Source organism: Xiphophorus maculatus, chromosome 3 (genome assembly GCF_002775205.1).
Source record: "Xiphophorus maculatus strain JP 163 A chromosome 3, X_maculatus-5.0-male, whole genome shotgun sequence".
In the NCBI taxonomy this organism is placed as follows: domain Eukaryota; kingdom Metazoa; phylum Chordata; class Actinopteri; order Cyprinodontiformes; family Poeciliidae; genus Xiphophorus; species Xiphophorus maculatus.
Genome location: NC_036445.1, coordinates 18493891 through 18508429, shown reverse-complemented (window position 1 = coordinate 18508429; position 14539 = coordinate 18493891). Strand labels below are relative to the sequence as shown.

At 41.1% G+C, this 14539-nt stretch overlaps 1 protein-coding gene across 1 annotated transcript in view; it reads right to left on the bottom strand.

The window, feature by feature from the left end:
• The window catches only part of adamtsl4 (ADAMTS like 4), a 46047-nt gene that overhangs the window by 5091 nt on the left and 26417 nt on the right, over window positions 1–14539 (bottom strand). The window contains exons 6-14 of the mRNA XM_005810295.3: window positions 6626–6765; window positions 5363–5567; window positions 4790–4974; window positions 3352–3511; window positions 2632–2892; window positions 2350–2479; window positions 1586–1790; window positions 521–694; window positions 259–438 (exon numbers count right to left, since the gene is read on the bottom strand). Coding sequence (XP_005810352.2) covers window positions 259–438; window positions 521–694; window positions 1586–1790; window positions 2350–2479; window positions 2632–2892; window positions 3352–3511; window positions 4790–4974; window positions 5363–5567; window positions 6626–6765 — 1640 coding nt within the window. The remainder of the gene's footprint in view (window positions 1–258; window positions 439–520; window positions 695–1585; window positions 1791–2349; window positions 2480–2631; window positions 2893–3351; window positions 3512–4789; window positions 4975–5362; window positions 5568–6625; window positions 6766–14539) is intronic.

The window sequence follows — 14539 nt, the reverse complement described above, 5'->3', positions numbered from 1 at the left end:
TATTACGTTCCATTTTTTTGATTCAGCATCATTTTGCAGTTTTCATCAATACAACAGGTTTTCACATTGATGCTGTCATCTGTGTCACCTGACTATGACTAAATCCACTAATAAATTTAATGATTTAATGTCTCACAGTGTTACAAATTGCTATGTATCCTTTTATACATGCATTAGAATTTTTGATTGAAGAGCATTAGAAATATATAGAAATATATAGAAATGTTTGACACAAACATAGCGGTCCATCCATCCTACCTCTGTCCAGGGGCTGCTGTACCACATCTTCACTGGCACACAAGGCCCCTTATTACAGGCCTTCAGTTCTGCTGGTTTTTCGGCAACACAGTCGCCCCCTCCTCCTCCATCTCTCACCCCTCCCCGGGTGAGACACACCACTTCTCTCTTCTGCACCCCAGGGCCGCACTGCGCTGAACACTGAGGCCACAGAGTGGGAGACAATGTTGAAGGTTACAGCGGCGAGCGTACGTGTTCCTCCATTTCTCTGTGTGCTACTCACAGTGTTGGACCACTCGGTGAAGTACCAGTTGGTGACGCAGGGTCCCATGTTGCACTCCTCGCTTCCATCTGGGCGGAGCCGAGAGTTGCACTCGTTGTCGTTCACAACGCTGCCCTGATCGCTGAGGCAGCGCACGCTGCGTGTTCTTCTTCCCATGCCACAGTCCACAGAGCACTGATGAAGAAATCACACTTTGAGTTCACTTGGATTGATCCAATGAGTCATTATGGTGCCATTCAGCTCTGTTCTCTACTAAGAGCCTGCCTTGATTTATGGTGCGATACCGTGACATTACGGCTATGTCACAATATAAATGTTTCATATCAGTTAATGTCGATAACTACTGATTAGTTTTTTGTCCTGATTTATCCAGTCTTCACTCCACATTGTTTATTTTTAAGCAGATATGATGCATGGTGGATTTGTTAGTTAGTTTGTTAGTTTATTTGTACCCCTGTTAGCCATTGCCGTGACAATGGCTACTCATCCTGGGGTCCATATCATAAAAAAAACCCATTTATTACAAAAACAGTTACACAGACTTAATATAACATTAACAACATAGCATATTGGTTTATAAATGTACAATTATAACACATTATGTAATAAAATAATTAAATAGTACAATCGTAGCAGAATTATGACTCTTTATTTAATCAAATAATTAAGCAGGGCTCTTTAGTGAAACCTTGAATTGCTGCTGTGGGCAAGTTGCTCAACAAGTTGTTGCTAAGTAACCACAAGTTACTAAACAAGTTGTTGCTAAGTAACCGCAAGTTACTCAACATGTTGTTGCTAAATAACCAAAGAGTTGATGCCACTCATTTTGTTTGGCTGGATGTGAGAGGCTGAGCGGCTAAACTCTTTCCTCTGCCTACATCCCCCAGAATGCTGCACGGTTCTGGATCGGAGTTCAGTAAAATTATTGAAATTTTATCAGGCGCATTATCTGTTGACTTTGATCACGTATCTATCGCGATATACAGTGTATGTTGTTATTGATTTACTGCGCAGCCCTACAGGTGACATTAAAGTGAAATCAAAGCTTTGCTTTTGTTGACCCACCGTGCTCCAGTTGGTGCTGACCTCCCAGTGGGAGCAGAGGCGGAGCTGGCAGACCTGCGTGGAGTCAGGTTGGGTGAGGTGGGCGCAGCGCTGAGGGTGGACCATGGTGGAGCGAGACCCAAAGCTCTGCCTGCACTGCAGCTGCCTCTGCTGCACACCCGGCCCACAGGACACGCTGCACTCCGACCATGCACTGGCCTCCCAGCTAACAAACACACAACACACACAGGAAATGTCTGAACATTATACCTTTAACTTGGAGAAATTACAACTTTTGTATGAAGAACACTTATTTTTACATATTTTATTTTAGTCTGCATAACTTGTGAGAAGATTGTTTTAAAAGCGTTTATCATAAAATGACAATAAATACATTGAAGTCTGTGGTTGTAACATAATAAAATGTGAAATAAAATTGTGAATAATTTTGCAAAGCACTATATACAGAAAAAGTATCAAACTCGAGACACAGCCACCATAACTGTTTATGTGGCCCTCTAAATACTACAGGGCTGCATAAACAGAACCAAACAGTTGTGTGCTTAAATATTATTTTAGAAATCAAATCAAAGCAGTTTTGTCTGCATCATGCCAAGTTACATTAATGTGAAAAGATGTTAAATATTATTTAATTTTAAGAAATACTCATCAGACCAGTCCTTTTTAATCTTGTTGTGTCCCAAAATGAAAATGAGTTTGACGCGCCTGACATAGAGCAACAATCTAACTCTAAATAATATTTTAAAAATCTTAATTTTGCTTACAAAGGAGGGCAGGGTTGTGTGTTACAGGACTCCTCCTGTGCAGTAGGTTTGGCTGCAGAGTCACAGTTCCCCTCTGCAACTTCTTCCTCTGTGTGTCGGTTCACACATATTACCTCTCTGTGCTGAGAACCTGCTCAGAGAGAAAGAATAAGAATAAATCAGGATTTATTCTTAATTGCTCTTGCACTTGCATACAACAACCTGAGGAGGGAGACATTGTATAATCCAAATAATTATAAAGAACCAGGCAGATGTGTGTAAACTGTAAATGAGATTATCTACCTCTGCCACAAGTCGCAGAGCACTCGGTGAGGGTGCCTCTCTTCCACACAAACGGCAGCTGGGTGTCCGGCGGCAGGTCAGTCCGAGGGGGGATCCGAGCATTTCTATTGGGCGCGGATCCCCGAGGGCGCGTCCTGTCAGGTGACCAGCGATCAAAGGACGGAGGAGGGAAGGCAGGCGACGAGGCCGAGGAGGACGACAAGGAGTGGAAAGAAGGATCCGACACAGGAGGAGGGTTTTCTGCTGACACTGTGAGGGAACCTTGGAGAAAAGATAAACAAAGATAAATAAGGAATGGCAGGAAACGTGGAGGAGAAGTTAGAAAGTAGATATATAGAGGGAAAGAAATGTGAGAGATAAAGTGTTTGAGGAAAAAAGCTAAACACGCTGAAATATGTAGAATAAGAGGAAGGCGACGTGAGTCAGTGGATAATGAAATCACGATGAGGTCAGGGTCTCATGATGGCAAACATGTTGGGCTGATAGCCTCACATCTGGGTCAAGGGCAAACAGATACATGAAAACACCCTGGGACTAGAATCCCACCCACACGGCCCACAGCCTCGCCCGTCCTAATCCAAAGAGGCATCAATCAGAGCTTACAGCGACGCTGCCTTGAGTAATTTGGAAAAAATGACTCCCTATGATGCTCTGTTAGATTTAAACTGTGTCTCAGTTACTGAAAAGAAGAGTATATAAGTTAAAAGCAGTTCGTCTTACCGCGAAGCGGGGCCCTCACTGGCTCCCGCTCCCTCGCTCTCTCCCTGGGTGACTCTCTGGGCGTCTCGTTCTCCGGCAGCCTCTCCTTGTCTCCATCTTTGTTCTCCACCGGGATGTAAAACTCGTAGTCGACGCCGGGGTTATCCTTCTGGTAAATTATCTGGATATGAGAACAAACATGGCAAACACAGAAACGTGTGTGTCAGCGATGCCCTGCCCAGGATTTCAACGTGATGCTGCAAACCCTGTAGCTCCACTTCAACAGTTACTCTAATTATAGATTTAATCAGCAGAAACTGTAAAGCAACTTCATCTGACATATTTGGCAGCAGACTTTGATGTGAATAAATAAAGCTATTGGAATGAAACGAGCTCTGGAGTTTATTGAAATCTCTGGGTGAGGCTGTTAATATTGAGCCCTGGGCAGTATGATGTGGTTCTAGGGTAAGCCTTAATGTAGCTGCCTGTAAGCTGTCGTAATGCTAAAACTTGGCTGTCCGGACCCTCAGCAGATGAGCATCACACGATCTTTTTAATGCTATATCTCAGGAGCAGTAGCCCCTAAATCACTTTAATTACCCTTCTTCCTCCATTTTTAGTCATCTACCTCTACTATTATTTATTACCGAGCAAAAAAAGAGCAAAAAACTGCATGCCTGGTCAAATATACTATGACTTCTGTTCTGTGTGCTTAGTTCTTTCTCTAAGGGAATCAACTCCATCCTGCTGCATCCACAAACCTTCATCTGTATGTAATCTGCATCTTTTCACCTTATTTTCTTACTTAAAGGGACGGTATTATGTATTTTTCAGGCAAATAGTGCCATTTATTGCACAGTCAAGTAACTGTTACCCTCAATTGTTACAAAAATGTTATATATACCAAATATGACTTAAAAGAAATTTGACTTTGTGATTTAACGCTTTGAAATTGGGCCTGTTTCTCTAAAAACTCCTGCTCTTTCTGAAACTCTGCCTCCATAAAATTCCCACAACAGCGCTCCTCTATTAAACATTTAAGGTTAAGATGTCTAAGATCTCTGTTCTGTTGTTAAGATGATTAATGTTGTATGAAGGTAAAATACTGACAGCTGTTTATACCTCTGAAGAACCCCACTTCAAAAACATCTTTCGAAGGAAAATTGCACATAAACACAATTTTTATTTGTAAAGTTTATTTTAAAAAAGTTTTGAGTATTTGATAGTAAAGTTCTTATTGGGGTCATGAATTAGTTTAATCATATAAAGATACAAACGTTGTGGTTTTGAATCCTCCTCTTCTGGATAAGATTGCTAGAATTGTTTCTCCAGGGCACTAATATCAGCAAAATTTTATTTCAGAAGCTTTCAGTCTTCTTGAGCTCCTGTCACAGCAGTGGCCTGCTCTGTGTTTATTTGCAGGGTTGAAATAAATGCCTTCCTGTGCTTCAGTGCTTACATAAAGCTGCAGCTGTGTTGTGGTGGGTCCCCGCGCCCTCAGGGACTCGCCTTTCTCTTCCTCCCCCTCCGCCTGTGCTCTGGGTTGGGTGTAGGTAAAAGTAGTCCCACCTGCCTGGTAATCTCCTGGAGCGTCAACAGCCCAGCCCCCGTTCACCACGGACGCCCCGGTGCCGCTCCTTATCGCTGGGGGAAAAGACGCGGGAAATGGCAGATAGATTCAGGAGAAAATTTACTTTTTGCATTTAGAGCCCAGTGAAGCCTGGCCAAGTCCTAGAAGCCCCTTCCTCTGTTCAAACACACTCCCAGACAGACAAACAGGAGGCGGCAGAGACAAACATACACACACTTCACTGATTCCTTACAACTCCAGCAATACAAGCTGTACTTGGCCTAAATCTGCAATACCACAAACTCTTAAATGAAGCCAGCACACACATGATCGCAGGCCAAAGCTGCACTTTGCCCGCCAACACTTCACTTATAACTGGATCTGCAGCCAGTCTGGGGAATGAAATCTCAAGACGCACAGGGGTGAGTGTGTGTAGGAATTTGTTTGTCTGTTAGATCTCACCCAGGTAGTTGGGGCTCGCTCGTCTCTCCGTGATGGTAATGAATGTGGCTCCCGGCGGGATGTCCACGATCTTGTGGTAGCCAAGGGGAACGGTGCCATTTGGTAAGCTTCCAGTTACCTTTCGACAGGAGCGGTCCCGCCCGCCGCACACTCCGCACTTGTCGATCACAGCACTGGAACCCAGAATGCCATCACAACCTTCAGTCTGGTGGAAGACAGTGGGGAAAATAGTTTCAGACAAGTGACACTGGAGGAAATGCTTGTGAAAGGGGGACCTAATATGCAAAATTTTCCACTTTTGCATACTCCCACTTGGGTCTCAACTGCTTGTAAAAGTGGTGCTTAAAAAACCACCAAGTCGTTTTTGTGGCAACTGGTTAATTTGAGTGTTTTTCGGTACCTAGAAAATTACCTGTTTTAAAAGCCTCATGACTGTTAAATCACATTTGTTGGGCACTGTGCTTTTACTTAGCAACCCCAGCCAAACCCAGCCCTGTTACCTAGCAACCTAAGTGGAGCTCCAGCACGTTTGGTCGCTGGTTTTACTGCTGAATGAGTTGTAAAACGGCTGGTAAAATCTGTTTCATTGTTAACTTACCATCCAGAAACCACATGTTGTATTCTCGTTGGTTGTGCAGGAGGCCCTACTACTGCTTTTCAAAGATATGCGGTTGTATAATTGCGCATCTGTTTCCAGCCATTTTCACATGCGAGTGTAAATGTGGAGTTGGGTGGTGCATGGTCAGCAGCAACTTATTTGGATTTAAAGTGACTTGAGGAACTAAAACATCTCATTCTGAAAGAAGCTCAAAATAGGCAGAATGGACCAGACTAAAATAACAATGATTTTGTGCAAAAAAAAGCAATGGACATGTTTTCTATAGCCCATATTCCTATTCAACCTGTTCAATAAAGTACAATAGATAACCTTTAACAAATCACATTCGATTTTAGTGTTTATTGCACTGTTAGTTGTGTAAATTGGTAATTGACACTTGCAAGATTCCTGCCAGATGCAGAGAAGTGGAATGAGGGTGAAATCAGAGAGTGGGAGCGTAAATGAGAGAGAAGACACAGAGAAAAGAGGCCCTTGAAGAGGGCTGTTTGAATCTGAATGGCAGGCTTAAACCAGCATCCAGATGTGAGGCAGACATTTTAGGACAGCCAGGTTCTGGTTTACTGCAACCACGGCGAGACAGTTGGGTATCACGTTCCGACACCTGAAAAACAATCTTCCACGCACAAACAACGGAATTAACTCACCAGACATTGTCCCTCCACACACACGTCGTTGGCACTAGTGTTGAAGCAGGGGGTGCCGTCTCTGACGCGCTCCGCCAGGCGAACATAAAACCGATAACCGACAGGTCTGCAGGTCAGCTCACACTGCTTCTCCAAACCAGCTGCAACACACAAGCAGATATCACCACATTTTACATTCAAGGAACTTATTAATGTTTTGTAGTGTTATGATCATAAGTTTGACTGGATTTGTATTTCAATGTTTTTTTTTACTAATAAAAGCATAAACGTGGTGTGGATTTGGGCAGTATTTCTACTGAGCCCCTTTTATCCTGATACCCATAAATAAAATCCAGTACAGTCAACTGCTTTGTGAGTTAAAAAACTGACACTGCCTATCAAGCTTAACAAATCCCCAAAGTAAATCTGAACTAAGTATTCTGAAAAACCGAAGAGGAACAAAAAACCTGGTAGAAACACATTTGTATTTGCAGTGATAGACTTTTGTTTTGGGGCAAGAATGAGAAATGTAAAAATTATGTTGCACTTTCCATTTATTTTACAATGATCAACTACTTTGTGCTGATCTATCAAAAGAAATCAGAATAAATCTAATTGAAGTTTGTGGATTCAAGGTTACGAAATGTGGAGACGTTCAAGAGGAACACTGCAAAAACACAGAATGTTACCAAGTACTTTTGCTCTAGTTTCTAGCATCTTAGTGCTCTTGAAGTAAAACAAATCTGATGTACAAGTAACTTTTCAGCAACATACAGGAGCTTATTTTAAGGTAATAATTTCTTCATATTCTTAATAATATAAACTAGTAATAAAAAGTATTAGTTCCACTGGCAAATTTTTTTCACTTATGGGAAAAATGTCTTGTTATAAGTGAAATAATCTGCTTGTGGAACTTGTACTTGTTTTGCAATATACAGGAATTTTTGATGTACAAAAGCTCCCATTTCTTACCGAAAAGTTTCTTGTAAGTTCGTTTTGTCTTATTTCAAGTGTACTAAGATATTTGAACTGGAAACTAGAATAAAAATACTTGGTAAGACGTTTTTACAGAGTGTTATTACTTTTTCTTTTTATATTCTTCTCAGACAAGACAATGTAGAAAAACTCCATTAGAGTCATAAATGCCTTCGACTGCAAGCCAGGAAAGTGAGAGTTGACCATATAACCTTCAGAAAGCCAGATATTGATCACTGACTCCCGGCGCTACGCTGCTCCCCAGCAGAAACATACATATTCACAGGAGAGTTGTAAACATAAGGGTGGATTTATGAGTTCAGCTGAAAGCAGAGGGGGCTCAAAGAAAAGGGAAGGAGGCAGGAATCAAAGAACGGAGCACAGCTCAAGGTTAGGGAGGAAATAAAAGCCCTTCAGTGACAAGAGAGAAGGTTGACTGTGAGTATGGAGGACCCCACAGGGAAAGAAGCAATGCAAGCAAATAATATGGAGATATTTTTTACGCTGTGACAGATCTGGTTCTATGTTCCCCAAAGCATTTACGACAAACACGTGTGATGAATGCCACACGTCTTGTCCCAGTTTTCATAGAAGATGTGGAAATATTTCTTCAAAAAGGACATTAAAGAACGGACAGGAAAGGGCAGCGAGTGGCTAAAAATGATGGCTATTTTCTTTAAGGGAAGATATCAGGGAGTGTAACGGGTGCTAAAGTCCTCATGCAGGGAGAGCAGATGTGTGTGTGGACAGAGCTGTGATTATGTTGCAAGAAATACTGCTCCAGACGCAAACTCGCTGCATGAGTCACGAGTCATAGATTAAGCTAGCGGTGGGAGGAAGGCGCGTCTCTGCTTCTGAGTGTGACCTCTGACTGTTTTGGGGTATATTTCTTACAAACAACGACACAAATGCAAACACTATCCCAACATCAGTTTGCAAAGTTTGCAAAGAGCATCATTCAAAGCAGCTCTGGAAACCACTTGTTGGAAAACTGTTCTTACTTCAGACACATAAAATCACCTCTGTAATAAGTTTGTAATGTCTTTGAGAGAGCTTCACCATGAAAACAGAACGCCTGCCATCCTGAATAGTCATCAGCCACAAGGCGGTTAAAGTTTCCATCTTCTTTAAAGTCAGACGTTCAAAAGAGTTAGCTGGGAGCAAAGTGTAAAGGGCAAATACCTGACCTCGGCTTTCACCTTGTAAGGTTGAAGGATCTCCATGTGCTTCCACACAATCTCCTAACTTCTTGATATTTCTTAAATCAGCAGAAGACTTTGCAAAGGTGTAATACCAGTGTAATACTACAGCCTAAATGTTTTGAGACTTAAAGGAAACTTTACGGCTTTCGTTTTTATGGGAACAGGTTGCCATGGACAGTGATCAAATCGGGTATTAGTAATAGTACATCTAAGACCTAATTTGGAGTGTGACTAAGCAATGGAACAAGAGGAAATGCTGAGATAATTTTGATGTGCTCAGGGGAAACTTTTAACGAGGACAGAGCGGATGTCACTCGGTTGAACGGCTGTGAAGAGGGCACAACAGAAAATCCAGGAAGTGTCATGAATGTCACCCAAAAAAGATTCAGCTGAGGGACTGGTTTGCCACCAGTGCAGAGCTTGACCAAAATTGGCAGTTGTGACCGTTTCTGCACAGACAGTGAGGCTAAGAGGCTAACTGGGTAACAAAGAATAAACTTTTTTCCAAATAAAACACAAAAGAGAGACAGTAATGCTACAGAAAACACCAGGATTGGACTGCAGAGTCCAGAATATGGTAAAGTTGTTTTCTCTGAAGATGCCCCCTTCAGTCATCTGGAAAAACATTTCACCGGTGAAGAAAAGATTAATGCCTCTGTGAGTTATGCCGACAGTGAAGCATCCTGTTGCAATTCATACGTAGGGTTGAGCATGAAGATGAAAGATAGAGTGATTTTATCTTTCGGTGAGTCCAGTCACTTATCCAAAACAACAACAAGATTTATTAGGCAAAGGAAAAGTAAAGCTAGGACGGCTTTAACGAAATCCGGAACAAATCCTTCAAGAGATGTCCTTACAATATGACCAGAACTGCTGCGAGGTAAAGTGGACACACTAAATGATGAAACTGAAGCAAAGTGTGCTTCAAAATGTACGCAGTCGAGCTACTACAACTTTAAATTCTTTTACATGGTTTCCAGTTGAACTATAAATATGTCATAAGAAAAATTCCACACATTTTAAGATATTTGTTTTACAGGCTGTTTTTCAACCCAGCCCTAAAAGTGCCCTGCGTGTTTTAGACGTTTCCCTGCTTTAACTCACCTGACTCATGCAAAAATCCTGTAAATCAGTTATCGACTGAAATTAGGTGCGCTGAAGCAAAGAGACACCTAAAACATTCAGGGCAGTGTGCCTTCAGGACCAGGGTTGGAAAACAACTGCTTCACCTCACAAACCAACCATTTTAGCAGGAGTGAGTTTATGCACAACTAGAGTCATGAATAGGGATAGAAATGCTTTAACTGCAGGAGTAAGTCAAACAGGATTTCATTCAGTATTTTATTGTTTTATTTTTTTGCAAAGGACACCGTTCATTACTAAACAAGATCTGGACGGTTTTCCAGAAAAAATCTATTGGCATAAAGATGAGTCCTGCTGTTACTCATTACCAGAAACACAAAAGTTACGACCCACAGCACAGATGAATCCTTGACTTAAAGCTGGGTCAACAGCTTTTCCAGCCTCAGACTATTAAGTTAATTAAGAAGTGTGTTTAGACTAAGTGGAAGTGGGAAGGAGGTCATGCACAGAGGCAATGTACCTGGATCGGATGTTCATAATCACACTACTTCATAAAAAAAACATGGGCTGTAACAGGACCATCAGGTGGCTTGTAAACACACTCTGAAAAGGAAGTGTTGATTCAGCACATGTAAACATTTCGTTTAAGGTACTTAAACAGCGCAGTGACAGGATTACGAGTGAAACGATTCAAATGTACAACCGGGGCTGGAATGACAACAATTTCATACCAAAATATAAACAAAAAATAAAATCTCAAACTCCCTGGAGACATCTGTGAAGCAAAAACAATGCCACTTCCAAAATATATTCAGTGTTGGTAAATAGATGAAATTCAGAAACCCAGTTGCACTCACAAACACACACATTTATCAGCAGGCAACTTGGGGTGAAGAGCTGATCAACATGCGATAGGAAGAAGCTGGAATCTAACCTTCAACCTACCGAATGCGAGACCAACTGAGCCACAGTCGCCAAAGATTATGTCGCAACTATTAACCTAAGAATTAGAGAAACTTGTCATATAGTTTTTAAGGTGGTCTGACACATGACAAATAACAGAAAACAAAAACACTCACATTTTGTGGTTTCATAAGTTTAATTTTGAATAATAAATTATCCAGTTCAGGTTTTAGATTCTGAACTGGACATGATCAAGTGAAGGACTCTGATGGTTTCGTCTTTCTGACACCTGCAGTGCATCTCTCCTAGTCTCACACATCTTGAGACATGATTAAAACAAATCAAACGCTGGCGTCATGAAGGATGTCGTTACAGACACCACCGCTGCTCTGGTTCATTTACGGAGATGTTTTTATTCTGATCATTACTCTAATGACATCTGGACTTTGTAAACAGAGGCGATTGGCTTTGTATCCTCTGAAGTACAGAAAAGATACAGGAAAGAGGGATAGCTGATGCTTGTTCCCTCCATCCATCTGAAATAGTTGTAGACCTTTAAACCCGAAGCTGCTGCAAAATGAGTAAGGTTGTCTCTCACAATCTCCATCTCTTCAAATCATGCTTAACCAAATCTCAACTTCTATTCTCATTTAACTTTTTTCCTCAAGCTTCGTCTGTAACTCGTCTCGTCTTCCCTCGTTTCCTCTGATTTTCCACCATCCTTCTGTCCCTCTCTCAGTTTAGTGTGCAGAAGGTGAAATACATGTTGTCTAAGTGTACTTCCCCGCTACCAGTCCATCTAAACAAACTCCAGCAGAAAGAGAGAAAGAGCGAGGCAGCTGGACAGGAAGAGAGGAGGATGGGTGTCCAGAGATGGGACAGGGACTGGAAAAAGAGGTGATGTCAAAGTAAAACAACACCTGGGCAAGCAGTGGTGACAAAAGCCCTAAAGAATGAGGGAATATTAATCAGGGATGCCATTTCTAAGTAGATTTAGTGCACTAATGTAAAGATCCAGTCAGCACCAACTATAAAACACTCAATCTACCTCGTCAGACTGACGACGGGAGGCTCGATGTGAAAGGTTTGGGCTCGGGCCAGTCTTCACAAGCTAAACACGATTTACTTTGGAGACAGTAAAAAAATCGTTCCATGCTCAAATCCAGTGACGCTGCCAGCTCTTTATCCAGTAGATCCACTAAACATACTTGATGGCTTGTTTTATTCAAAGACTCTCATAGTAATACGTTACAAAAAACGCCTCAATATTAGAGCTTGCCATCTTTCCCAACCGCTGCTCAGTCATCTTTTTGTTCCAGCAGGCTTTAAAGGGACAATTCAGATTTTTGAAGGAGGTTCTGTGGAGTAGTTACCAGTAGTTAGTGCCTTAGCTGTCACATACAGATGTTTCCTCAAAGTTTTTAGCAGGTAGACATTTTCACTCAAGAAGGCTAATTTTAACCAAATTAAGCAACTCTAACTCATGTGATCTACAGTTATATTAGATTATTGATTAGATTAGCATATTGTGTTTGAAATGGCTCACACCAACATGAAATGTTTGAGTTTAAGTGGTTTTACAGGCGCTAATCAGTCTGACTAACTGTTAGCTTTCCTTTGGTAAGATTTGTTTTTATCACTTAAACAAAGCGTCTGTCTGCAGAAAGTAAGATACTGACCACTCACGACTATTCCACAGTACCCAGGTTCAAGAAATAAATGGTTGGTCTAGTACCATAATTATCTAAGTCCTATTTTTCAAAATAGGCTAATATGGATTTTATATTCTGGTTTGTCAGATGTTGCTTTTCAATGTCCTCAGTTAATAATATTGAACTGATTTAAGATCTAATTTAAATTTGAACCTTTCTTTTCCTTTTCTACACTCAGATGAACGGTTAGTATCTCAAAGTTACTTGGTTTAACAAGCAAAACACATTTTTTTGTAGCAAAATTTGGTCATTGACAGAAAGTGAGTATAAAAGGAGTCAAAGTAAAAAAAAAGTCAAGTTCTGAATCAAGACTATTTTAAGGGAACACATGGTCTGACAAAACATAAAAAATGAGGAGTACCTTTACACTTCTATTCAGTTTTTAATAAGGGAAAAGAGTAATTTGTTCAGCAAAACTGACAATAAAAGTTGGTTTTGGATCACAGCGATGTTCTTACAACATTTATTGTCAGACTGTTGAACTAGTGCAGGGAATAAAACAGATTTATTTATTCTTATTGAGCCACCAGATCATTGCCAGATTACTTGCTATTTATTACAATCATGCATTTGCCATGACCAGATTTACACAGAGCATCAAACACTCATTCTGCCAAAATGACTCTGACATCCAGTGACATGGATCTCTGTGCCAAAACCTTCTGGCACAGAGCTACTGGGAGTTGACGCTTTCCATTGTCATTCCTGCTTGCCTGAGGAAATATCTGCCTTTAAAGTCTAAATCTTCCACTCTTCCTGGACAAAAAACCTAAAGTAACATCTGGCCTTTGTTTAAAATGGGAAATAGTACAATCTGCATTCAGTCCTGCGTCAAATGACTCCGCAGTAGCCGGGGGCATTCATTAGCTGGAGTTCAGCTGGCAAACCATATGTACGCACCAGGATGACAATACAAAACCTGGAATGTAGAATATGTGAATCATTCAGCTTATTTTAATGCTAAAAAACAACAATAAACAAACAGGCACACATCTGGTAAAATGCTAACTTTGTTAGTGTGAGGAACAGGTAGTGTAGAGAGCATTTATTGCTGCTTTTTTCCATGAAAACAGTTTCTTTCTGCAGCCTGGAATGAGACTGGAGGGAGCCATGAGCCTGATATGCAGCAGTCCTGCAAGATGGAAAACTAAGATACGTGGCTGACACTTAATAAAACACAGAGAGGGAGGACTTAATTGGGTCATTTTGATTCTGATCCACTGCTTACAAAAAATATTGACTGCAGCTCTTCAACTGTAAGTATTTAAGCAGCATCGGGTTCCACTTTTTAGCAGAAAATCATGTTTTTCTTACACACTCTACTGGATATCTGGTTTCAATTTCGTGCAATGCGTTTATTTCAGGGTAGATTGGTGAATGTGTTTTATGTTATGACAGAGCAGAACCAAAACCGAAGCTGTGTATGTAAAAGCTGAGCTTCTGAGTCTCTGCTCTTACGGTGTTTGTGTGTTCACAGCTTCGGCTTTACTGATACAGTAAAATCCCAAACGACCGACACACAAACACACACGTGCAAACTATTTTCCCACATTTTATCCCAGGTTCACACAGCTATCCACATGCAGAACGCCCTCGCCAGTACGCCCATGATGTAAATACACAGGAGATCATGCACATGCTTTATAAGCCTAATGACAAACACAACTGAGATCATCTCACAGCTGTGTTTTACTCTCCCCTCCCCCTCCTGCATTTCTTATAATCTTTCTATTCACTCTTCGTTTTTTTCCCCTAAAATTCCTGAAATATCTATAAAAAAATTTCTCTGTCTCTTGTTTCTTTTCCTCCAGCATTGCAAAAAAATAATAATAAAAAAAGACATGTATGGAAATCTGAATCAGGACCCACTTTGACTCTTGCAAAGTTTTTTACACACAGTTGTGTTGTGTTTACTCAATCCATCTTTTTTATCTCCTCTGACCATCTTTGCTGCTAAAAAAGAACTAAACCAACACCATGACACAGATACCCTCATATGGGAGCTCTGCATATTTCAACGCTGCATATTCTTCTAACTCAGACTGGTTGGAATCCATAGA